The sequence below is a fragment of the Aricia agestis genome, chromosome 3 (genome assembly GCF_905147365.1).
Source record: "Aricia agestis chromosome 3, ilAriAges1.1, whole genome shotgun sequence".
Classification (NCBI taxonomy): Eukaryota; Metazoa; Arthropoda; class Insecta; order Lepidoptera; family Lycaenidae; genus Aricia; species Aricia agestis.
This window is the reverse complement of record NC_056408.1, coordinates 17721369-17746959: the sequence shown is the minus strand read 5'-3', so window position 1 is coordinate 17746959 and position 25591 is coordinate 17721369. Positions and strand designations below refer to the sequence as shown.

General features: G+C 40.6%; 2 protein-coding genes across 3 annotated transcripts in view; one reads left to right on the top strand and one right to left on the bottom strand.

Moving 5' to 3' along the window:
* Positions 1 to 25591, top strand: part of LOC121725786 (1-phosphatidylinositol 4,5-bisphosphate phosphodiesterase epsilon-1-like) — a 110709-nt gene that overhangs the window by 76643 nt on the left and 8475 nt on the right. Inside the window, exons 6-26 of the mRNA XM_042112904.1 lie at positions 3432 to 3533; positions 3958 to 4081; positions 4923 to 5098; positions 5407 to 5608; positions 6096 to 6228; positions 7573 to 7702; positions 8005 to 8208; positions 8456 to 8609; positions 8791 to 9002; positions 9144 to 9242; positions 9507 to 9763; positions 9853 to 9951; positions 10094 to 10206; positions 10806 to 10930; positions 11323 to 11476; positions 20843 to 20973; positions 21648 to 21741; positions 22640 to 22735; positions 23556 to 23665; positions 23930 to 24072; positions 25356 to 25543. Coding sequence (XP_041968838.1) covers positions 3432 to 3533; positions 3958 to 4081; positions 4923 to 5098; positions 5407 to 5608; positions 6096 to 6228; positions 7573 to 7702; positions 8005 to 8208; positions 8456 to 8609; positions 8791 to 9002; positions 9144 to 9242; positions 9507 to 9763; positions 9853 to 9951; positions 10094 to 10206; positions 10806 to 10930; positions 11323 to 11476; positions 20843 to 20973; positions 21648 to 21741; positions 22640 to 22735; positions 23556 to 23665; positions 23930 to 24072; positions 25356 to 25543 — 3046 coding nt within the window. The remainder of the gene's footprint in view (positions 1 to 3431; positions 3534 to 3957; positions 4082 to 4922; positions 5099 to 5406; positions 5609 to 6095; positions 6229 to 7572; positions 7703 to 8004; positions 8209 to 8455; positions 8610 to 8790; positions 9003 to 9143; positions 9243 to 9506; positions 9764 to 9852; positions 9952 to 10093; positions 10207 to 10805; positions 10931 to 11322; positions 11477 to 20842; positions 20974 to 21647; positions 21742 to 22639; positions 22736 to 23555; positions 23666 to 23929; positions 24073 to 25355; positions 25544 to 25591) is intronic.
* On the bottom strand, positions 12029 to 19412 carry LOC121725787 (cleavage stimulation factor subunit 1). 2 transcript variants are annotated; one of them, XM_042112905.1, is made up of 11 exons: positions 19270 to 19412; positions 18655 to 18741; positions 17867 to 17970; positions 17028 to 17182; positions 16382 to 16473; positions 15869 to 16007; positions 14371 to 14531; positions 13620 to 13770; positions 12912 to 13005; positions 12560 to 12710; positions 12029 to 12157 (listed from the first exon to the last, which is right to left on the bottom strand). In XM_042112905.1, exons 1-11 carry the CDS (start codon positions 19344 to 19346, stop codon positions 12067 to 12069), a joined length of 1302 nt encoding a protein of 433 aa, XP_041968839.1. In that variant the 5' UTR covers positions 19347 to 19412; the 3' UTR covers positions 12029 to 12066. The 2 variants fall into 2 exon arrangements, with proteins under 2 accessions (XP_041968839.1, XP_041968840.1); XM_042112906.1 differs by lacking the exon at positions 19270 to 19412 and adding an exon at positions 19181 to 19227.

The following is a 25591-nucleotide window of genomic DNA, read 5'->3' as shown; positions in this document are numbered from 1 at the left end:
AATCGAAAAAAACGATTCATGCAGAATTTTACGGTCGGATCTTAGGATATATTCCGGTCAATGGACCTATATTGTATCACGCTTTTCTTACAGTTCGACAAGGCTTTATATGAACGTGGCGAGAAAAGGAACTAAATGCTTCTATCATACAAAAACGTTATTTTTGACATGTTCAGCGCTTCAGCAGCGCTTCCGTCAATGTCACCCACGTTCATTTAAAGCCTTGTCGAGCTGTAGGATATCGTTAGTATATTCTCCATTTATAGACATCTTATGCTCGTTCATTGCTCATAATCACATTAGGCTCTACTTGTAATATGAATTATCTTCCTTTTATTTAATATATTTATATTGTAATTATGTTTATTTACTCTGTGTACTTATATTTAAAGGCTAAGAAACAATATTTTGCTTTAATTTTGCTTGTTCTGGTTTTTTCTGTTTCATTATTATATCTTGTATTTGCATGGTCGCATGAAGTCATCACTAATCACCCGTGCCCAGTGCATGGCAATCAGTATACGTCTAAATAACTGTTCACATCTTTCACTTTAACTCTGACGCTGGCAACTCCTAAATGGGGAGGCTTACGCCAAAAGAAGAAGAAGAAGAGCTGTAGGAGTTGTAGTGTTTTTTTTTTGTTACTAAACTGTGACGACTACTAACAAATTTACGATTAAATTGAAAAATAATCTGCTTTTCAAGCATCGTCTCCAAAATGAAATTTGAATAAAATAAGGGAGGATTTTAGACTTGTGATCTCGTTGTGTAGTGGCCGGGCCGCTCGATCCCGCGGACCGCTAGTCAAATTATTGGGATCTGTCCTGAATTTTCCAGAAACTTTGACACCCTCCGACGAAAACAAGCAAAAAGTTATTTCTCCTGCGATACAGTGTGCGAGGAATGAATTATTAGCGGATTTGTATAGAGCTGCTAATTAAAAACACTCTCTGTGATAACGCCATTAGAAATACATTTTTGTTTTGTTTCTTATACAAATAACGGCTAATGGCTATGCGTATCTGTAGCTATACTATGTATAAGTAATTAATTAAAAATATCTTCGAATGTTTTACGTTGCTAAGAATTTGAAATGTACTTCTTATACAGGGTGTAACAAAAATAAGTGATAATACTTTAGGGTGTGTACGTGTTCCTTGTAGAAAGTTCACTGTGAAAGTAGCAGCGCTGAAAGACCAAATTTTTTTTTTCACTTTTGAATGGGGAAACTCGTGACGCTCGGGCCCTTGCCCATACAAAAGTGAAAAAAAATTTTCGTCTTTCAGAGCTGCTACTTTCACAGTGAACTCTTTACAAGGAACATGTACACACCCTAAAGTATTATCACTAGGTTTTGTTACACACTGTATATATTAAGTAAAATTCTCGTGTCACAATACTCCTTCGAAACGACTTTACTGATTTTTACCAAATTTTATATGCATATTCAGTAGGTCTGACTTCTGAGAATCGGCTACTGGGTACTTTTTATATTGATAAGTGCATTTGTTGAATAAATAATAGTAAATTATTACAACTCGAGACTAACGGCGACCATTGTTTGTGCGACGGGATAGCGATGGACGTTGCCATGGTGACATACTTATTTAGTCACTTCAATAAAATAATACGGGCGAAATACTTTATATGGCAAAGAAGCGTTTGCCGGGACAGCTAGTAGGTATATGAATAAAAATAAGTTTAAAATTTTGTTTATCTCGCTAAAACTAGGAACGGCTCAACCTATTTGGCTAATTTAGTCTTGAAATATTCGTCTCCCTCCAGGGAGGAGTTAGGAGGAAAGTGACATGAAGTTCACCGGGTTTAACCGTTAAACTACATGTTAAAATTTAAAAAGAATAGTTTTTACCGAGGTTTTCTGATGAAGTTATAATGTTAATTGTTATAAATGTGATCCGTTTTCCATGTTTCTATCTGTCTGACTGCCCAAACCGCTGAATCGATTTTGAATATTATTGGAAGATACTAAGGTTGGGTTGCACCAACTAACTGTAACTTTAACTACAATGCAAAATGTCAAATCTTTGGTTAAAGTTAAAAATGGACGCCATCAGAACTCCATATTTAACCATAACCATAGAGCTCGACAAGGTTTTAAATGCACGTGGCGAAAAAAGGAACTAACGCTGTCGTCATACAAAAACGCCATTTTTGACAGTTCTCCTTTACCAGTAGCGCTTCCGCCCACGTTCATTTATAACCTTGTTAGACCAGCTGTCATCTGTCAATTTCAAGTTAAAGCTAAATTTAGCCTTAACCGTAACTTTAACTTTAACCACGCCTCTGGTGCAACCCACCCTTAGTCCGGGGAAAGTACGTTGTATAGAGGTAGGTCTTATCCCGAAAAAAAATTCCGCTGCGTCTAGATTGAGTCACAAAATTTTGTCAGCAACAACAAAATAAACAAAACAAAATTTCAAGTTGTTTATTTTGTTGTTTTTACTTAGTTTGTTGTTGTTTTTACTTTAGTTAATACTAACATTGCTTGGAAGGGAGACATAAAATGATCATTACCATGCCTTTTCGTAGATTAGCCACCACTTTATTAAGTACTAGATGATGCCCGCAACTCCGTTGCGCCAAAACTCGTTTATCGCGCGGGAACCGTACATCTTTCCGGGATAAAAAGTATCCTATGTCCGTTCCCGGGACTCAAAGTATCTCCATGCCAAACAGCAAAATCGGTCCAGCGGTTTGGGCGTAAAGAGGTAACAGACAGACAGACACACTTTCGCATTTATAATATTAGTATGGACTAGATGGCGCCCGTAACTGTGCTGCATCGAAAATCACACGGGAACCGTACATTTTTCCGGGTTAAAAAGTATCCAATGTCTATGTGCTTTGGTACATCCATACCAATTTTCAGCAAAATCGGTTCAGCGGTTTGAGCGTGAAGAGGTAACAGACAGACACATTTTCGCGTTAGTATTTTTGTAGGATTTTAATTAACAACTCTACATTAATATTAATCTCGAAACCTACGAGGAGGTAGGGTTGGACAATTATTATTTTTAATAACTCATCTCGTCTCGAATTAACGTCGGGGATTATAATTTATTCGCAGACGAGATCGACTAATGCGATACCTATACCACTAGGTACAATAAACTAAAACGTATAATATAATTATGTCTGAATAATAATTATTATTGTAGTGTTCAAATGCAAAAATGTGTATGTCTCTTTGGCTGTTACGCCTCTTTCTTTAGTCGCGAGAGATGTCCACAATAATATTATGTAAACACATATAGTTTCTATACCGAAAAAGTTTCTACGCGAAGTTCTGAAAAACTAACTGTAATACGTCTTGCTTCCTACATAGATTGTCAAAGCTTTTCTGTTTCGCGATAATGGGAAAAATAAACCTAGCAAAGGTCATCCAAAACTGAAGAAGCCCTCTTTTTCAGGGAGATCCTGGTGGCCACTCCTTCCCTGACCAGCAGCCACTCGGCAGCCGCCACACCCACACACAGAAGAGACTTCAAGAGAGACTCAGTACGAGACGACAGGTTTGTACCATCAGAGAAATCGATTCAAGGAACTGCCAGACCTGAGTTTTGGTAGCTCTCATGGGCGTAGCCAGGATTCTATATGGGGGGGGGGGGGGGTATAGGTCTTTAGGGGGGAGGGGCAGATTAAGAAAATCCTAGACTTCGAATTCGTGATTTTTTTAACATTAACATGTGTCACAATAGTATTGAAGGTGAGTTAAAAACGAAATATGAGCGAGCGAACTGGGATTGAATGCCTCCCCTCTCACCCCTCTACTCTCTGCCCCCCCCCCCCCACCCGTACCTCGCTACAACTCCAACTTTAAGTGGACTTAGACCAGAGTTTGTGCCATTCTGTTTATTAATGCCTTTGGAAGATTTTTCGATTTGTAGAGTGGCTTAGAATGACTAAATTGATGTGATTAATGCGTTTTTTTTCCAGAGGGTCCCTTAAAAGAGACACAAGGAGAGAGAGCACCAAACGAATAGACCAAAGCACCACTACCAGCCCTCTAAGGGACAGCTGCAAACGGGACCCAAGACTTAGCGAACCTAACAGACAAGTGGTAAGAAACATGTAACCGATAGTTTTCATACCTTACCTTTTATTTACTTTTTGACGACCTCTGTGGCTCAGTTGGTGGGCTATAGCACAGAATAGATAATAGTACAAGCTATAGGTAGCTCAAGCCGGGGGTCGCGGGTTCGAATCCCGCCGATGGAACAAAAAAAGTTTTCAAAGTTCCTGGGTCATGGACGTGTATTAAATATGTGTATCATATAATAAAAATCTTAAATATAATATGTTTAGTATAAAATTATTTAATATATTTCCGTTGTCTGGTACCCGTAACACAAGTCCTTCTTTACTTAGCACGGGGCCAGACTGACGTGGTGTGAAGCGTCCATAGATATTACTACGTATTACCTCATACCTGCATATTTGTTCACGATTAAATAAGTGTTCCACTTGCTGGATAATATCCAAGGCCCTTCCCGGAGCTCAAAGCATCCCTACACCAAGTTTCGGTTTGTGGCGGTACCCACAATTCGCCTAACATTCCTGCATCGCGCTATCGAAGTTTTCTGAGCGCGTCGGTATATAAACGACAGCTGAGATGTATGACGTGGGCTCCGGCCTGACCGAGTATAACACCTCGCTTGGTCGGAAGATCTTCCTTTGCGGCCTCCACATAATATTCCCACATTTAACCTAGAAGTCGGTGACGGAACAAGACAAACGTACTTTTGCATTAATAACATTCGTCATACTCCTTAGTGGATCTTTGGGTCCTATGGTTAAAGAATGGCCTTGTCTTGTTCCTATAGTAAAGACTAAAATTGCACTTAAAATGTTAAGGATAGTCACCATCAAACATCAAAGACCCAAGTTCCCATATTTTTCAGTACATAGCATCATTTAACGAGGACGGCCAGCAGTTCCGGAGGGTGGGCCCCGAGGGTCTGGTGAACCTGGAGAAGGTGTACCGGACGCAGGCGGTGATGGACCACATCGCCAGCTTCCACCAGCACAGATACGCGCTCGCCAGGACCGCCATACCCATCTTCGGGGACTATTTAAGGTGGTTATAATTCATGGTACCGTCAAAGAGAGAGAGAGATACAGATAGAGTTGGTTGGGCTATGTCAAGTTAGTCGTGATCCCTTTGTCTGGATTTGACGTCACCTGACTAAATTACTTAGATCTGCTATTTCATTTTCACGTTTAGTGCAGAAGTCTAAGCTGTGTTTAATGTGCACTGCAGTCAATAAAAGGATTGCAATTGAAATGCAAAGCTGATGATGCTATTTGAATACTTGGCAATTTGTAAACCAAATTTTGATATAGAAAAAAAAATCCCTGAAGCTCATATACCTCATCTTTTTTCAGAACAGCCATAGCAAAGTGTGATGAGCCGGTGTTCGCTCAGCCTAAGGAAAGGAGTACAGGGTCGGACTTCGAGAACGAAGCCCTATACGAGCTGGAAGGGGGCGGCTACTGTCCGGTCCAGCCTCTGCCACACGACCACGGGGTCACCATGTTCCCTCTAGCGCCACAGAATAGCGAACGAATGGACAGGCATATATTACAAGTGAGTTAAATTTTATCTCGTTTTATGAGAGCATTTATTCTGACATTATCATGAAAGAAGTAAATGCCTTCCGATACCACATTGCTCCAATGTTGTAAGTTAATGTGTCGTTGGAACGGTATAACACATTAAACACTAGCCCCCTTACTAATAAACGTTGTATAAGCTTTGAATAGTTAAACAGTGTTTTGTTCCTGTCACACAAGTGACATTTTTAATTGGATTGAAGAAGACAAAACACTGTATAACTATTCAAAGCTTATACAGCGTTTGTTTGTAAGGGGGTATATGCGGTGCGTCTTTGTACGTAAACACAAAGACAGCGCAACTCGTCATTCATCCTCCTGTCCTTCAAAAAACTCCTCGTCCGACGACTCAAGCTTCAACGTGGTATATCATGAATGATGTATGTCATACCGCCACCGAAGCAATGTAGCTTCGTTCTTATCTACATTTTTTAAGAAAAACTTAATCTTCAACCTTTCAGATAATGCACCACGGCACGGCCTGTGTGGTGGGGGAGGCGGAGTGGGGCGGGGCGCTCGCACACCTGCGACTGGAGCGGGCCTGTGCGCTGCTCACCTGGTCGCGGACGGCGCACAGGCCACACCTACAGCACGGTACGTACTGGTGATGGTGTTGGTTGTGATGGTATTGATAATCATGAAGAAGACGATGGTGGTGGTGATAATGTAACGGTAGCAATGTTGGTGTTAGTGGTGACGATAATAATTGTATACCTACCCGATGAAATTAGCTGTGTTCGGTCGGTTGGGTTTGACGTGACGCGACCAAATTACTTAGGTCCGCCATCTGCCTAAGAATCAACTTCTCTGATAGTACAAATGATGAAGCTTATGATGCTGATGAATATAATGATGAAACGGGTGAAGCAGTTAATGTTGAGAAGATGTTGTTACTAGTGTCAGAGTTAATATTATTTATTAAAGCTCATACAAACCCATACCGTTATGAATTGAAATAAATAATATAAAATAGTCTCGGGCTGGCCATAAAATATTTTATTCATCGCGCAACGTTGGAATCTTCGCAGAGCGGAAAGTAGTAAAGTACACTATGTAAATTCGTACACTCGCTCCTTTGTATTCATTCAGTAAGCCGAATGAAGTAAATTGCAAGTATTTAAATAAATAAACGTTTATTCCCCTTTTTTGACCATTACACCACAATAATAATACAATTAAAAGACAAAGATAAATACATTTAACGTACTAGTACAAGATTGCAGATAGTATACAAAACAATCGACATTCCACAATAAGTAAATGTTACAGTGTATAGTGTATACGACAATACAAAAATATTATGCATATTTATTAGGCATAATAAGATTTCAAAGTCCAACGAAGCAAGGCAGGAAGTGTAATGATCAAAAACTGAATTGGCATCCACTCAGGTAGTGACCGCGATTCGCAGTCCCTGATTTTCAGTGGATCCAGACTGTCAGGTGAATGACAGACCACACAAGTCACCAGTCCTCTTTTAATAAATATTATATAATACAAAATAATATACATATACCTACAGACATATTGTGTACTAATTGCTAAGTATAGGTATTTTACATATGTGTACTTTATGTAATAACTTCAATAACTTAATCACGACGCGAACCCGGAGGAGACGGGAGGCAACACCTGCCGCGCTCTCCGCCGCCCTTTGCCTTATATGCAACTACATACAGATGCGTATAATTACTGCAACTTGTTCTTTAGAAGTTGCATTGCTGAAGAATCGTTGTTGCTTTACATCAAATAATCACGGCACAATTTCTTACGAAATACATAAAAACTTGTAGACGACAAATTGTTTTCTAACAAGAAAAAAATGTCTGCTAATAGTACTTTAACTTGATAGGTGATGCGTGTTTCTGTTCCATCGTTTCTTTTCTTTTAATCTATAGTCCCAGTGATAACGAGTCCGAAAATTCTTTATTGTTACAGGCGACACCCCATCCGAAGGCGTCCAGCAGCCCGAAGTGAACCTATCGTATAACCCCGAAGAAGTGATACCCCTCAAGTACTCCGGCAACCTCGTCCACGAGAACGAAGCTGGCGTGGTCGGGGAGGAAGGGTAAGATTTCTTCCGACAGTGACCCATTTCTTCGATCTTGTGAATTGATCGGTAGATGGGAGATTCCTTTTTAAATTGACGTACCACCAATCTTCGTTTGAGGTGAATTCTGGTTTGAGATGATTGATTCCAAGTCTAAGATTGGGTCTTTGTTATTACAATTCACAACAATTAGACTTTCAGAAGATTATAATAGATTAATTATCATTATGTATCAGAAGCCAAAAGTTACTAAAGTTGAATTTTTTAGGAGTTGCCTTTATGTCGGTCTTTATAGGAACTATCAAGAAATTTCTTTTCAGCTTCATCGACCTACAATGCGTCAAAGACATGAGATTGGGCGGGAAGCTGCTGGAGCCTCGGGAGATAGCGGAGCTGTGCGCGTGTGCGAAACGACACGGCCTGGAGACGCACAGCCAGCGCGCGTACATCATATCACTTGTATACGGCAAAACCTTGTGTGATAACCGGACTGTACATTTTGTGTTCCCTTCTTTTTCGTACAGGTAAGTAAAGTAAGCTTAAAATCGTTGAATATTCTAGGAAATATAATGAAATTCATATTTCAGAAATATTTTAGTTTGCTCTTTTATATTTGGCTTCATCGGTCTAGCCCCACGTTGGGCGCCAACGCCTTAGTTTTATCGCCCAAGAGTCAAGACAGTTGGAATTGGCGAAGTGAAATCTAATTAAATCATATTGCTATGCAATGTATTTGCGGTGCCAATTCAATTTATTTCATTTTCTTTTCAGAGTGTGGGCAGTGGGTCTACATTCTGTGATAAAAGCCTTACTAAGTCAGACAAAATTAGCAGACAGAAGTTTAGCGTGGCTAAAAAACAAATACACCGGTCTATACTATGAGGACGGATGCTGTTGTGAACCTCTCGTCTCCGATGCTATTAGAGTGAGACCTTTTCCTTGCTTGCTCAGCATCTACTTAGCGATTAGCTCAACGAATAAATAATAATACTTAGCAATTTTCTTTTCTTAATTATATGTAATGAGTATATCTGCTTTGCACTAAAATTACAATGCATATTCTGTCCTCCATAGTACTTGCCTCAGTAATAACTTTCATCTTACAGGTATTCGGTGGCAGAGAATCAGCGTACGGTAGCTCCTCACATTCAACCCCAATCAAATACACAGACTCGCACGAATCAACACGAAGTTCCGGGATCAAATTCAAAAAGAACAAATCCACTTCCGAATTGAAAAGTTCACCCAAAAGTTACGGTTCACACACGTCAGGGACGAGAAGCGAAGATGAAACATTACATGGATCACCACGACACAGGTGAGAACACTGCGTAATGCGTACGGCATAATTTCCATTAACACGATGTTGTATATTCTTCCATCCGCGTCCTAAAGATGGATCTTTGTCCTTTTTCACATGTTTACTAAAGTGATGACTCAGATATCCTTTGTTTTCCAGTTCATACTCCGCGGCGTCAACGCACCAGATGCATAGCGCGCCGCGACACAGCAGCCTCACCACCGCCAGCGTCTACAGCGGCTCGCCCAATAGGAGTAGGTGAGCTTCTTACCACCTGACGTCATACTGCCACAGTCATCTCCACGCCTTATTACCAGCTTATGGTCATTGCATTAGAAGCAAGCACGCATTCCAGTTGCAAAACTCTTCGAACCAAGTTGGACGGCTGGAAGTTTTCAGCCACATGATTTGCCTCTTGCAGCTTCATTAAAGCGACCATATCTGTTTGAAATTAATTGCAGAAAATAATCCCTTTTGAGCAGAATTCAACTACAGTATCCACTCACCTACAACCTATTTCAGCCTGCGAAGACTGGAAACAAGCGAACGATTTTGGGAGAACCTCAAACATTTGAGAACGGGCTCCATCGGCTACGAGACGCAACTGGACTTCATGGATTTCGTCGCCTTATTCCGAAGCTTCAGTCTGGTGATGCGCTCGGAGTTACGGGACGTTTTCGAACAGTTGGCTGTGCCTAGAATGAGGTCACCCCTATTGGGTGCCGAAAAAAGCCGAAGCTCACCAGAATTATTTCGGAGCAAATCTGCCTTTCGTTCAGGTAAAAAGACATAAGTACTTTTAAGTGAGATATAATATCCAAAAAATTAAGAAAAATCAAACATGAGTTAAAGTAATTCATTCTTTCAGGTCTCCTGACAAGAAACGGTTCTCTAGATTTGGAACCACCTAGCGATAAAGCTGGGAGGAAAAAGGCCTTTGATGTTTTAGCAGCAGCAGCCTTACCAGGTAATGTGTAAGCAAATTGTAAAGAAAAATATATACTGCCAAATGTTATCTAAGGGCCAATATTAATTGACCCTAAGGCTGAGTTGAAAATCCATAAATATCTTAGAACGTATCAGCTTATAATGATCTTAAATATCACCAGGCGCTTGCCCGGACATGAGTGGACGGGTCCTATCGCTACCCACGCTGGGAAAGTTCTGCGAGACCAGACAAAACGAGCCCAAAACAGAACAACAGCTCAAGGACATCATACACGTAAGTGTACGGATTCTCAAATCAGAAAAAAGTGCTTAGACTTGCTTATACTTTGTCTATGGTGGCTGACTTTACATTGATACAGTAGACATTATGAAAGTCTAGCGGCCAGTTGCTGCACGTAGACATGTTTTACTTTTTTATGAAATAAGGGGGCGAACGAGCAAACGGGTCACCTGATGGAAAGCAGCTTCCATCGCCCATGGACACTCGCAGCATCAGAAGAGCTGCAGGTGCGTTGCTGGCCTTTTAAGAGGGAACAGGGTAATAGTGGAGGATAGGGATGAGAAGGGAAGGGAATAGGGGAGGGTAGAGAAGGGACTAGGGTAGGGGATTGGGCATTCGGTAAACTCACTCACTCGGCGAAACACAGCGCAAGCGCTGTTGCACACCGGTTTTCTGTGAGAACGTGGTATTTCTCCGGTCAATCCGGCCTATTCGTGCCGAAGCATGGCTCCCCCACGTCTGTGACTATCTTTATAGTAGTGAGTATATCTGGTTCTGGCACCTGCCGATGTATCAATGGCTGCTAATCAGTACTTATTACTTAACTTTTTTAAAACTGGTGACTGATGAATCTAATGTGACGCATTTTTCAGAGGCATGAACCTGACCCATCATTGCGAGCAGAGAACTGCCTGTCTTTCGAGGGTTTCGTCAGGTTCCTGTCAGACAAAGACAACTACGCCTTCGTCCCGGAGAGGAGAGCTAACAATTTATTGGGGTAGGTTGTTAAATTATTTCATTTACCTAACTTTGAAAGACTGGAAGGATGGTTTTGTCACATTGATGAATTAATAGAAACTATAAGAGAATCTTCTTTTCCGCTTTCTATATCTAATATCCGCATCTAAGTTAAAGTTTTGATCTAAGTAGAACTGATGTCTGAAGCTATATTATACAGTCTTGTTGTATTTCTCTTAAAAGTGACTACCAATTACCAAATCCATGTTCCTAAGTAGATAATTGCTCTGATGCCATTTTACAAGTAGCAACATGATATTTCCCTTAATACCGACCACATAATGCAGCTTCCACCAAACTCACCACCACGTACTCGGGAAAACCTAAAACTCGAAACATCTACATCCCTACTTACCAAAGCCTACTTCTCAGGAAAGCATCAAACCCTGACGAGGAGTACCACGCGTCGGACTTCGCTCGCGAGATGTCGGGGCCGCTAAGCCAGTACTACATCGCCAGCAGCCACAACACCTACCTGACTGGCCACCAGCTGAAGGGCGAGTCGTCAGTCGAGCTGTATAGTCAGGTCAGTCAACTTTTTCTAGTCAGGTTAAGGTGATCGCACAATTATCAGCACGCTCGCGCCGAACCGTCGCATTTCAGAATTCGTTGTATGAATTATGTGAAACCTCGCACCGTACGCGCCGCATTTTGTATACCATGCGGTGCGTTTGACGCGCACGGTGCTGACAAATATAGGTATAAGACCTTTACTTACGATCTGCGTTCGCTAGAGCCGCAGGCCGTGGAAGTTGAGCTTTTTAGTGAGGTAATTCTTTGTAAACTAAGATCTCGATTTTCAATATGCAGCCTTATAATAAATAATCGATCGATTCGAGAAGATACTAATAAATTTTCATTCGTTAGCTAGAATCACATTGTTGATTCTAGCCACACACGGATATGGTTCAAGTTTATTGCTATTATTGTATCTATAATAAAAAAAATCTACGTCATATTTTACTGCGTAATCATCAAAGTTGTCATTTTGACAGTATAAAAATTAATTAAAACATCACGCAATAAAATTGAACCTTACTCTACTGTTGGGGAAAAGTCCGGAACCAAAACAAAAACCTTACACATTATAAAACATTTATTAAACTTACAACTAGACTAGTGCGTGTTGCGGCGGTACCAGAACCGTGCTCGATAGTCGTCGCTGCACGTGAGGAAGGCGGGCGCCGTGCTCGAGTGCACTATACACCTGTAACGATATATTGTTAATGGCGACTTTGGTCCTTCGAGCCGGATCATATTTTTATATGCAAATTAATAAAACGCTTTATGGGTCTGTTGATCTCTTCGTTTTCTGGTATTAAAAACCTAATTTACAGTGCGTATGTTGTCTCGGACTTGACCCGATACCCAATAAACGCTCGCAGCGCTAAATGTTGACCAATAAACGCGCCCTAAGTTTCCAAATACGAATCGAATTTTGAATTACCCCGCTGGAGTTAGGACTAGTTTAGTGAATCTCCGAGAACTTTCGTTGATGATAACGGTTTTTTATACCAAAATGTGATCCCCTCGTGGAAATTAAGCCGTCTTTCGGCGTCAGTTTGAGCAAGACATCGAGACACCTTCTCGTGAATCCTGGATCTCTCACCTGACGGCCCCGTTATGTCCCAGCGACATGAGCTGACAGCGGCTGGCGGTACGCGAGTTCCATGTGCAAAGCGACGTCGTGGCCTCGTCCGGGAACATCACGTAGTCCTCCGTGTGGTTGAACACCGCCTGCGCGTGGTGCTCCTGCTTGCCTGTGGAAAAAATCGTTTAAAACAGAAAAAAAAGAAATGTAGGGCATATATTATATATGGCAGGCACAGGGGGGCTGCTTTTTCTTCTAAAAAGGCTTACGTGTAAGAATTTTGCAGGAAATGCGTATAGAAAGACTTCTTCCTACTGTTGTAGACGAAATTCATGGTATACAACAATTTATTGATGTTGCAAGCACTCACCCGTGGTTCCCGCACCGGTGTACTGAATCAGACAACGGCTGCTCGCCAGCTCCCACAGCTTGATGGACGAGTCCATGGCGGATGTCAGGAGATACTGAAACGGAACAGCAAAAAATATTCACTGCGCTATAGTCGCGAGAATAATATACAAAATCGTATATTTACATATCGTTTGTTATTCACGCATGCAAATATTGTTATCGTGCTCTTGTGGAAAGGAGTTAGCTATTATTCGAGCGAGTTAAAAGTGAAAAATAACAATGGATAAATGTAGGAATTTTGGGGAATATTTTGGTCGAATTTTGCATCAATGTCATCACGCTTCACGATTAAAATCACCAGTTGGTCGTTGTAGTCAAGCAATGAGTGGTCATTGCTTGAAGCTGTGGAGCTTACGGACCTATTTAACACTTTTCTTCAACGTACACACCGACCAATTGGCGGCCTTAGGGGGTAGCGAACAGGGCAATCGCCCGGGGCCTCGCGTCAAACGAAAGCAAGACCTCACCACCAAAAATCAAATAAAATGCCACCTTTCTTTGATTTTTTGGCGGTGAGGTCCCGGTATCGGTGGTGGTGGACCGACGGCCAAAGGGCCTCGCAGAGACCTGCTGACTGGGGCCTCGCTAAGACCTGCTGCCCGGGGCCTCGCAATGACCTGCGAGTGAGTAAGGCCGCCACTGCGACCGACCGTATTGGTATACCGACCTTGCTGTTCCCTGTGAAGGCGACGGAGCAGACTTCGGCACCGTCGTGTGCAGCCACGAAGGTATTGAAGCAGCGGTTGGAGACCGTGTCCCACAGCTTCACGCTGCCGTCCGCGCTGCCGCTAGCGAAGTATTTGCCGTTGGGAGAGAATCTGAAATACCAAGATGCTATAAAGACTGACACATGTAATGAGCTGGTTGGAAGGAGGGGAGTCAAAATATCAATTTGCCATTTTGGACAATATATTATTACGACTCAAAAAATTATATTTATTGAGGTTAAAGGTACAATTCCGTGCATCGCGATCGATCGCGGCCGCGCGCGTCTGTCGCTGGCCTCGGAAGCGGTGCCATACACTTTCATACTCTGACTATTGTCGCGAGCGGCATCGCGATGCACGGAATTGTACCTTAGCTAGTCGTGCCACATAGCAGCAAAACGATGCATCGCCGCTTGATTTCGCATGAAATTATATGGATAACACTCAATTGTACCATAAATTGCATTATTTTTTAATTCTAATAATAGTGTAATATTCCGCTGCACTTAATAAATGCTTCCTAGATGCTAAAGTTAGTTAGCAAGAGACAATTTAATTGTTTTAAGAATTACATAACCAAATAGTAAAATCGGGACTTCTTTTGTGATGATATAGTTTCTTAGATACAAAAGTATTTTGAACAGTTTTATACGGACATTCACAATTACCGACTTGCGCTTAGCTGGATTTTACTAAGGCAATCAAACTCACTTGATGCTGTTGACCTGTTTCTTGTGATGATGCGTGGGTATCGGGCAGACGAAGCACTGGCTGGTGTTGACGTCGTACAGGCGGATGACGGGGTGCGTGGTGGACGCGATGATGTGGTCGCCCAGCGGGTGGAACGCCACGCATAACACTTGTTCTGCGTCCTGAAAATTAAGTATTTAAGAGCGCACCTGACCCTAACTTGACTTCATACTTAAACCTAGATCTCAAAATCTGTAAGGTCTAGAAAACTGTTTTTTTGACACAAGTAACTTCAGTTTTCAAAAGATTAAATGCTCAAGACGAAAACACGATTACTCAAAAAATGCTCGATAGTTTCTTTTTTAAAAAAAACCTTATTTTAGACTCTTTTTGCTTGGATCTTCGAAGTTTGCTGTCTTTTCTTTAATATTTTTTAATATCTAAAAAGGCATTGATAAAACCTAAATTTGCTCAAAACACTTTTTTCATAATCATTATAGTTCGTCGTCTTTTCATTTTCTGATCTCAAGTACATAATATGGACGCTCGTACGGTGAAGGAAAACATCGTGAGGAAACCCGCACATAGTTGGTCCCAGACGTATTACTAGTTCTTTCCTCTGGACGAGGCCGACTATGATGCGAGAATGCCGTATGCGCTTGGGCAACCATACGGACATTTAAAAATCTTGTCCCAGGCACTACAGTATTTGAGGAGTGGTTACTTCGCTCTGAAAAATACTGTATAAATCATCCATAACGGATGTAAAGGCCTAGTTTTTTTTATAGTTCGTCTTTTATTCAAGTAAAACTAACTTGGCGATGATTCCGCGCCGTCCTTTTTCACCTGGCGTATGAAAGACGGGCGTGAGTGTGAAGAGAGAAGGACGATGTTTGATTTTTTCAGTCAGGAGCGGTCTTAATAATGAATATAACCATGTTTGTGGAACTATTATGCATTGTTTAGTCATTATTAACGTGACGATTTTTACTAATAGGGCTATTAGTAAAAATCGTCACGTTAATAATGACTAAACAATGCATAAAAATTTTCTGACCTCATGGCCTCTTGGGCCGGGGCCCTTTTGGGTCGGAGGCCCGTGGCATTTTGCCAGCCCTACTTTTATAGTTATGCCACTGCTCACGAGCTTTGCCAATCTTGGTGGAATAGCAAAACTTCTTGGCCCCACAAATTTGGTTTTTTACACACGCATCTGAAGGCCTCTGTTTCATACAGTAATATCTACGCCTGTGACTAAAGTAAGTAAAATGAAAGCATGCTGATCATCTGCCAGATTCGAATTTGGCTATTAATTGCGTTTTTTTCTTTGTTGACAAATTAGTGTTACAAAACCTGATGAGAAACAATAAAAATTCTAATTTTGCAAATTAAAAAAATTACAAGCAAAATATTAAGAGAAAATTGCATCAACAACCAATTTAACTCATATTATGCCAAATTATTGTGCCAGTAACTTAATGAAAGTTAGCAAAAATTTACTATTTTAGGAAGAACTCACAGTTATGGACTTGTATGCTTTCTTCACGGAGGCTTTGGAGATGTCGAACAGCTTGATACAGCAGTCTCGGGAAGCTGATACCAGTATCTGCTCCCGAGGGTGGAAGTCCAGGGCTGTTATCTCGTCCGTGTGGTCATATCTGAGGATATAGTCATAGACAGTTAGATATGCATGGCATTCAGTAATATAATTATTTTGAATATAACTTGGAATCTGTTCTAAAAGATTTTTCCAGATAAGTCTTTCTAGCTACTTCTTGTCTCTTTTAGCAGATTTTTCCAGAGAAGGCCTACCTAATTGAGTCTGTCTGGGTTAATTGTTTTCCAAACAATAATGCTTTTTCTTTTACAAACAGAAAGAACCCTCTCGTTCTTTCTTTTCATATATCCAATATTTTAATAAAATATTGGATATATGACAACTTTAACCTAGCTTGTGCAAATAGCCTAAGTATGTGTAATAATTGGTACACTCATTCATCATTTTTGCTATAAGCAAAAATGATGAACTCACAGAGTTCTGATGACAGGGTGGCCCTGTTGCTCCCTTCCGGGGTCCACTTCTTCTGGGGCTGACTTCGCCAACATTCTCTCCACGTCCAGAATCTATTAGAAACATAATAATTAATATACTATATAATCCAAATACTATTAGGTACTGTCATTTTGAATCTAAATTAACATCTAGGTTGGAACTTGGAACCAACAAAAAAAAGTTTTCATGATTGGTATGAGCAAAGGAAGTTACAGTGCAGCTCTTATGAGTGCACACACTTGGACATTATTAACTTAATGCTTATACCATCGAGGAAGTTGATTCTTATGCAATTGACAGACCAACATTATTTGGTCGAATTCAATGTTAATTGTGATCTGTCAGCTGGGTTTGACGTAACGCAACCAAACTACTTAGGTCCCCGATTTGCATAGGAATCAACTTCTCTGATAGTACATAGCAGGCCTAGAGCAATTCTTGCCTGCGTCAAAACCAGTATCGAAGTCAATAATGCGTTTATCTATCTTTACAAGCTATATCCTTATTTTAACTAACAAAAAGGCCACAATCAGCACCTTAATACTAGGTGTTTTAATAATGTGTTTAATCTCCCTAACAAGCCATATCCTAATTTGGGCTCTCAGTAAGGGAATCATACCAGTACCTTAATACTAGCGTCCACACTGCCTGTGGCGACGAGCTGCCCGCAGTTGCTGAACGCGCCCGCCCGGCACGCCATCTTGTGTGACGTCACGTACGCCGTCTCGTACGTCGCCGGCTCCGGCGCCAGAGACGACGCGTCCATCTCAAACTCCAGGTCTAAAAAATGGAGGTTAAAGTATCTAATGTGTAATGGAGGTTAAAGTACCAATGGTCCCTAAAGCCCGAAGATGCACATTGAGGGTTAAAACCTGAGCTCACTTACACACAATCACTGATCAAAATGCAAGATATGGTTTGACTTTCTAGATACAAACTATCTATTTGGCTTTCATTACAGGTCAGTCTTGCAATTTACTAAATTAAAAATTCTGTTCCAGATTTTTCATTGTAATATTAACCTTAAATATATAGATAATTAGATAATAAAAATGCTTAAGTTACAAGCCTGTTCCAACAAAATAGAATAGACATAATATTATGAATCATACTTTTATTTTATAATATAACTTTTTTTTTTATGAAATAAGGGGGCGAACAAGCACCTGATGGAAAGCAACTTCCGTCGCCCATGGACACTTACAGCATCAGAAGAGCTGCAAGTGCGTTGCCGGCCTTTTAAGAGGGAATAGGCTAATAGGTGAGGGTAGGGAAGGGAATGGAAGAGGGGAGGGTAGGGAAGGGAATAGGGTAGGGGATTGGGCCTCCGGTAAACTCACTCGGCGAAACACAGCGCAAGCGCTGTTTCACGCCGGTTTTCTGTGAGAACGTGGTATTTCTCCGATCGAGCCGGCCCATTCGTGCCGAAGCATGGCTCCACCCACATATAAGCATGCAACTTACCAAAACCAGTAGTTCCGAGTAAATGCTCAGCTCCGCTAGAAGCAGCAAGTCGGTCTTTTCTGTCTGGCTCATGTTGAAGACCCACCATCATTACATTTAGGAGCCTAAAAAATTAAAAAATAAATAAGTAAAATAAAATAGCCCTTTATTCTGTGTTTACAAGTTTTCTTTACAAGTTTTTTGGTTTAATTGTTCACATCAAAATGTATCAGTGTTCGAAAATTAGATACTTAAGTATTAGATTTAACACAGTGTGCCTTTCGGCATAGGCCTCCTCCAACGACTTTAACAGCTATTTTCTTTCTTTTGAAGACTGTCTCCAGTTTGTGCGTTAAACACTCATAAGTAAGATATGTGTAAAAATTAAACAAAAATATTACTAAATTACATTTAAAGTGTTAATACTTACTTTTTTTATACAATAAATAATGTTATAAACAGAGAGAATGTTGTAAGGACATAAGCTTTTGAAGTGAAAACAGTATTTTTCCTTTCAATATTTTTGTAAATGTCACAATTTTGTGCATATTTAGGAAGATTTTGTCATTTACTTAAATTATTATGCATGTATAAAACAAAATGTTACTCATATTATATTATACTAATACGCTTATTGAAATGCCTTAGTGTCGCGACCCATCTGCACAACATTCGGCTCAATTTGCTCGCAACGTATTTCAAGTTCTCTATGACATCAGCGTAAATTACGTCGCGTTCAGTTAGCGTGTAACCTTCCGTCGGCGGAACTATCGGCGCCGTACGTTCGGCAGATGTGTCCTTACGCTTACCTATCACTCGGAGGACAAGGTGGATCAGCATGCACAGCTGCGGAGAGAGTAGCGGCTATAGTTTGAAACCCATCATAGAACAGTTGGCTGAAACAAGTTTATTATTGTAGCTATGTCTGTGAATCACAAGATCGGAAGTATTCAAACGTTATAGACCTTTTTTTGCTTAAATTATTATCATTATTGTTACTTTTGCAAGTTATGTATGTAGTATACTTAGGTTACATATTATGTCTTTGAGTATACTTTATAACCTCATATCCATGCAATTTTTTTATATTTCACACAACCTGTCAGAAATATGTATCCAAAAGTTTTTGTGGGTAAACAAGAGATAAACATCAGCATAACAAGAGAAAATAAGAAATTTATTGGTTAAAATGTATGGTTTTTTGCAGTCTTCAAATCTTTCATGGCTGCGTTAGTAACTCATTGTACATATTTTGCCGAAAACACACATTACCTAGAATATACCTGTGATAGAAATAACAGGCTATTATTTGTGGTTTACATAAAATATACTTACTTTAAAAGCTAACAAAACAGAGGACAATAAACTTTCGGAAAAAAGTTTCGGACGTAGGTCGTAGTGATTATATTCTCTTTGCGCATTACCTTATAATCATGCGATATAACAGCTCCCGGTTCTTCACCACATTTTTCGTATCTATATCGCCGTTATTTTCAGACATTTTAAAATTAATTTAAACAACTAAACTCTTTTCTGTAATGAAAAACTGCCGGTAAATATTTATAATTTCTATGTTTACAAAGCACGCGTCAGTTTTGACTTTTCAAGCACCTTTTGACATGATTGTGACTTTTGACTTTGACACTATTTTTTTTATCAAGAAAGATCAAGATGCTAAAGAACACTGAATGTAAAATCTAAATCATAAAATATTTTTATAAAATGGAACGTCCTATTCAACAAAATAGGTAGTACTTTCAAACTCTGGAAATGAAGCTAGCTTACACGCTTTTATCGAACCTAAGGATCTAATCAATATTTTTGAGCATGCGCGTGCCTCGTAGGTTTCCCTCTTTTCAATGTTCATTGAATAATGTGAACAATTTTATCACGGGCTTATGCGTACGCGTTTATGCTGCATGCTGCTGCTTCTGTACCCTGTGGCAAAGAGTATAATAATATTATAAACTACGTAACCCTACTAACCCTGTGGTACTCTTGAGTCTTGACTCTTGCTGTTGCTTACCTTACAAGTACGGTACTTATTATTCTACGGTCTACCGAAAAGGGATAGTAAACCTTATTTAAATTTTTTAATTATATAATACACACACTGGCAAAATTAGAGGAACATAGGTAAAAAGGGCCACAACTTGAACTCAAGTGGGTCGGTCTGAGTGAAATCCTTTTTTATAGTTACTAAGCTAATTTAAGAAATAAAATATTGAACAAAACTGGCAAGTTGACAGGTTTTTATAGCAATTATGCCCTAATAAGTGTTTTTCGATGATTGACGTTGTAAGTGTTCCTGATAAGAATGGCGTTTTAGCGGGGTGCAAGGTATGCTCAGCTTATTTGATTGTTTGGTTTTTGGAAGAACACATTGCTTAGATACAAAATTAGTGATTTCCCAGCATCTGCGACAGCTAGAGTTGTAACCACGATAGAAAAAGGTCACACCTACCGTTCGGTCAGTCAGGCCTTAGGTGTGTCGGCTTCCGTAGTCCATCGTAACTTTCAACACCACAGAGAGACTCGATCTTACGTTCAGAGATGAGAACAAGGCAGATATCGGGTGACAATGGTTCAGGATGACCATTTTGTAAAGAAACAAACCTTGAGAAATCGACCTTAAACTGCTATGTAGACACGAAACCTGTCGGAACAGGTCCGAGATGTACGTATAAGTGATCACACGGATCACGGATCTTTTTCCTGGTTTTTTTTCATACTTTATTCTAATAATTTAATAATTATTTAGTTCAACAAAAAACAGTTAATTTTTCACGGTGAGTAAGTTAAAGTACTAAAAAAATTAAAGAATTTGGTGTAAAATTAAATATAAAAGCACTGCACTAGAATAGTATGAAAAAACGTATAAGTACTTAAATTATATTTTAAGCAGATGTAAATTTATGAAAATATAGGTAGGTAAATAATAAAACATAGGATAGGAAATGGTTGACATTGCCTAATTTGAGCATTTTGTCCGCTCAGGTCCTGCTGACGGGTTGCCGCTGCGTGGAGCTGGACTGCTGGGACGGCGACGACGGCAACCCCGTCATCTACCACGGCCACACATTCACCACCAAGATACCCTTCCGACGAGTCGTCGAGACTATTGCCAGGTACGTGCCAAGTGCCAACGGCCCGTGCTCAACAGCTAATCGGCCAGTGAAACTGGAGGGGGAAATAGGCTCATGTAAACTACCAGTAACGTATTATACCTGCCAGCAGGCAGCAGCCGATCCCCCAACAAAGACCCTTCTAATCACAGATCCGATTGTGTAGATACACACGGAGATCCGTGCGAGCTCACCGCGCACCAAGGAGACCTAAAAATATAACGTTCCCCTTGAATTTGTCGTTAAGTAAGTAAAAAAATTTTAGCAGTGCGCGATCGTTGAGGCCAGTGGTCCTCAAACTTTTCTTTACACGGGCCACAAACACATTTTAGTCTAGGCGCGGGCGCGGCGCGCGGCGTCACGGACGGTCGGACCGTAGTAAAATATTTTTTAGTGTTAAAATAAGAACGTTCTTTAAAATTAACGGTTCAAAAGTGGCAAAATTTCACGACCACTTTGCGCTATTGTGTCGGTGGGGGTGAAATTCAAAATCGATTAACTACCGCGGGCCAATGGAAATGTCCAGGTTGGGAATAGCTGGTTTAGGCCGTGATCGAAGACAATTTCAAGATACTTAATTAAAATGACGAGCACACAAACACTACCATACTTCACGATTTTTTTTGTACTTTTTGTACTTAATCTGAAGAAAAAGAAGTTACTTTCGTCTTTTGCAGGAGTGCCTTCGTGACATCACCGTACCCACTAATTCTAAGTATAGAGAACCACTGTAGTCTTCCACAGCAGCAAGTCATGGCTAGCACTTTTGAGGTCAGTCTAAATTTTAAATAGGTAACTAATAAGGGTGGGTTGCACTAGAGGCGTAGTTATAGTTAAGGTTAAGGTTATCGTCAAATATTGACATTTTGTTACGGTTAAAGTTAAAGTTATGGTTAAAGTAAGTTGGTGCAACCCACCCTAACTATCGACAAAGTATATTTTTTAAACTTGAAAACTATCAAAATTATTATGAAAAAAAAAACCATCTTGATTTAGTACCGAATAAAATACAGAAAAATGTGCTTTATATAAGTAAAAGAATATTTTTTATCTGAACATACGGACTACGGTACGAAGTAATTGAAAGGCATATTGTGATGTACCTTCGTAAATTGTTCGGGCTATCTCAAGAACAGCCGACAGATCACGACAAAGGGTCACAAGTTCACAACTCACAGCACACATAATATCATCTCGGAAAGAGATCGATGTCGGCACGGTATCGCCTCGAGTCGTTCAATATTGTTTGTATGTAACGCCCTACTGTAACGCACACTAAGCCTCGCCTCGCCTCGGAACAGGCTCCGAACCGGGATGCGAAGCGTGGTCAACTAGCTTACGGCTCGTCGTTCCCTCTCTCCGTCCACTCTCGCTTCAAACTGATGCTGATCTGGGGCCAGCGGTTGGCGAGCCGTAAGCGCCGCGTCGCCTAGCCGTAGCCGAGTTGACGTACAGGAGCTACTGATACCCTTTGGTTACGTGCATACGTTAGGTTGACGCCTGGTTGACGGTGAGGCGAAGTGACGATCCCTTTCCGAGTTGATGTGTGCTGTGACATAAACACTTGACGTAGCCCAACCAAATAAAGTAGATTAGCCATCTGCCTGTGACTTTGTTTCTCTGGTGATACCTAAACGACCATAGCTTTACTAGTTCCGTATTCATCCAGGCAGTGTTCGGAGACCAACTGGTGACGACGTTTCTGTTCGAAGTGGACTACACTGACGAGCCTCGCCTGCCTAGTCCGGAGCAGCTCAAGTACAAGGTAATTCCAGCAAGCTTAGCATTAGCGAGGCCCTTTTCTTTATACGTGGGAGAGCCATGCTTCGGCACGAATGGGCCGGCTCGACCGGAGAAATACCACGTTCTCACAGAAAACCGGCGTGAATCAGCGCTAGCACTGTGTTTCGCCGAGTGAGTGAGTTTACCGGAGGCCCAATCCCCTACCCTATTCCCTTCCCTACCCTCCCCTATTACCCTATTCCTTAAAAGGCCGGTAACGCGCCTGCAGCTCTTCTGATGCTGCGAGTGTCCATGGGCGACGGTAGTTGCTTTCCATCAGGTGACCCGTTTGCCCCCCTTATTTGATAAAAAAACCTTGCGAGGCCCCTGCAAAAGCGAGGCCCCAAACGATTGACCTGTTCGCCACACGCTAGGACCAACACCGAATTTACGTTACAATTTTTTCTGAGAAAGGACTCGCGAAAGCAAATAGCTCAGTACCTACGATACAGACAATAATTATGCACTTGTAATTTACGAATAATAAAAAGAATTTGTACAGTTTATACAATAAAAAACAGAGATAAAGACTGATAAAGAATAAAAAGGTTGGTGCCAAGGAAACAGCTGATGCTGTTGATAATAGCGACCAATATGTTGAGATATGATAAAAATTTGCGGGGTGGCTCCGACCTCCGTGTTATCTTGCTATCAGCTTACCTTTTTCTATGTCATATCTCTTTATGCCGACTAGTCTAAATTAGCTATCATATAATTTATGACGCGTATATTTTCAAGGCGGACTTTTATGATAAGGCATGAATTGCATAATGGCATTTAATATGACCTTCGGTTTCTTGCAGGTGCTTATAAAGAACAAGAAGCTCTTGCCAGTGGAATCTAGTCCAACTATTGGACTGACTGGAGCCAGCTCCGCACAAGGATATGGTGGAGTTTTAGCCACAGCTTTTAGGTAAGCATGAGGAGATCAACCACCATTATCTTTCTTTTTGGCTTTGGTATTGTCTGAAAACCGTGTATCAAAGGTCTGATGCGATGTGATGTTAAACAATGATGCGATAGCTTCATTAAACGATGATATAAGGAAATCTTTTCCCATAAGACATTCAGTAATTCTATTACCAAAAACCAGCAAGGCGAAACTTGCGATGGAACACCAAACGCCTGAAAAATAATAGAAGATCGTCTTTATAAAATAGTATTTCGTCTTTCGCAGGACCAATGGAGTCCGAAACACTAGCGCGTCTCTTCCGGACGCAAGCAACAGGACTAGCTCCATTATGTCAAACCAATCGGCCGGGTCATCCCTCACAGAGTACTTCTCCGATGAAGATTATGACGAAGACGATGAAATTGATGGTAAGGTTCTTATCATCAATAGAATTTAATCAGTCAGTCATTATCGTAGGTGATCGCACATTCATCAGCACGCACGCGCCGAACGCGCCGCATTTTAGAATTCGTTGTATGAAATGATGTCAAATCACATAATATTCGTCCACACCGTACGCGCCGCATTTCGTATACCTACTATAGTATATTACGAGCCTCCGTGGTCTAGTGGTATAGAGCGCGGCTCTTGACTCGGAGGTCGTGGGTTCGATTCAAGCGTTCGAAACATGTTATTTCCAAGTTTGGTTAGGACAATGCAGGCTGATCACCAGATTGTCTGACAAGTAAGATGATCCATGCGTCGGATGAGCATGTAAAAAGTCGGTCCTGCGCCTGATCTCTCGCCGGTCGTGTCGGTCTTCCATCCCACTGGGTTATGAGAGGAATAGAGAGTGTACTGCGCACATACTTGGGCACTATAAAATTACTCCTGCGTAGCTGGCCTGGTTTCAATGAAACCGGCCACCGTCACCGAAACCGATGTGGGAGCTATTATTATTATATATTTTTACTTTTCCTGCCCTTATATCATCGCAGAGACATTTCCGATTTGGTTTATTTAAGTAAAATTATGAACAACATTATTGATGCTCCAGATCTATTATCTAAATTCAATTTCAATGTCCCCAGAAGATACTTTCGCAATTACGTACCGTTCCATGTCCCACCCTATAAAACATTCTACCGCCGCAACTCATTTGTCTGTAGAGCTAACGCACGTTTTAATAATTTTTATTTAGATAATAATATTGACGACATTTTTAAAATAAAAACATCTGAAATCTGTAAGCTTTTATCAAATGCCTATTTTAAAAATAAAAAATGAAAATTGTTACATACTTTGTATTGAGTAATAATTTCAATTACCTGTTATTGTGTTTTGTGAGTGCTGTGGTGTATTATTTCCTAAGTTTTGTAATATTCTTACTGATATTGACTGTTGTTTCTTAATTTGTTTACCTATACTTTTCATGTCGAGTGACTTGACTCATAGCTTATGTTATACTTTACGTCTTACCTTTACTTGCGAAATCTTTATAATTGGCTTTATGTTTTCTATTATAATTGTACTCTTACTGTATTTTCTGCAAGCTGTAAGTTTTCCGAATAAAATAAAATAAAATAGGTAAATAAATAAATATTATGCGGTGCGTACAGCGCACGTACGGTGATATTTAAATGTGCGGTCAGCTTCAAGAATAGCTTTATTCGGAGAACCTTCTTTAGTTTTGACGATTTCCTTTTTCCAGAAAGGGAACTCCATAAGATTTTAAATGCGATGGAGGAAAAGCCAGGCCGGACGTCCCTTTCGCTCTATCAGAGTTTTCGAAGGAGCGAGGGAGATGGAGAAGCGGCTGGTAGTCTCAAACATGCGGCTACCAGAAAAAGAAGCAACCAAATTGCTCGCGAACTCAGTGATATGGTTACATATGTACAGGTAAATTACTTACAGCTATCTAAAAGTCTATATTTAGCATTTGAATCT

Bases quoted from the DNA above. Each gene is read 5' to 3' on its own strand.
- LOC121725787 (XM_042112905.1), bottom strand. From the start codon at position 19,346: ATGTCTGAAAATAACGGCGATATAGATACGAAAAATGTGGTGAAGAAC. The intron at 17,971-18,654 runs GTAAGCGTAAGG...TTAATTTTTTAG, and splicing joins CCTTGTCCTCCGAGTGATAG to GCTCCTAAATGTAATGATGG. The intron at 17,183-17,866 runs GTAAGTTGCATG...TCCATTTTTTAG, and splicing joins ACTCGGAACTACTGGTTTTG to ACCTGGAGTTTGAGATGGAC.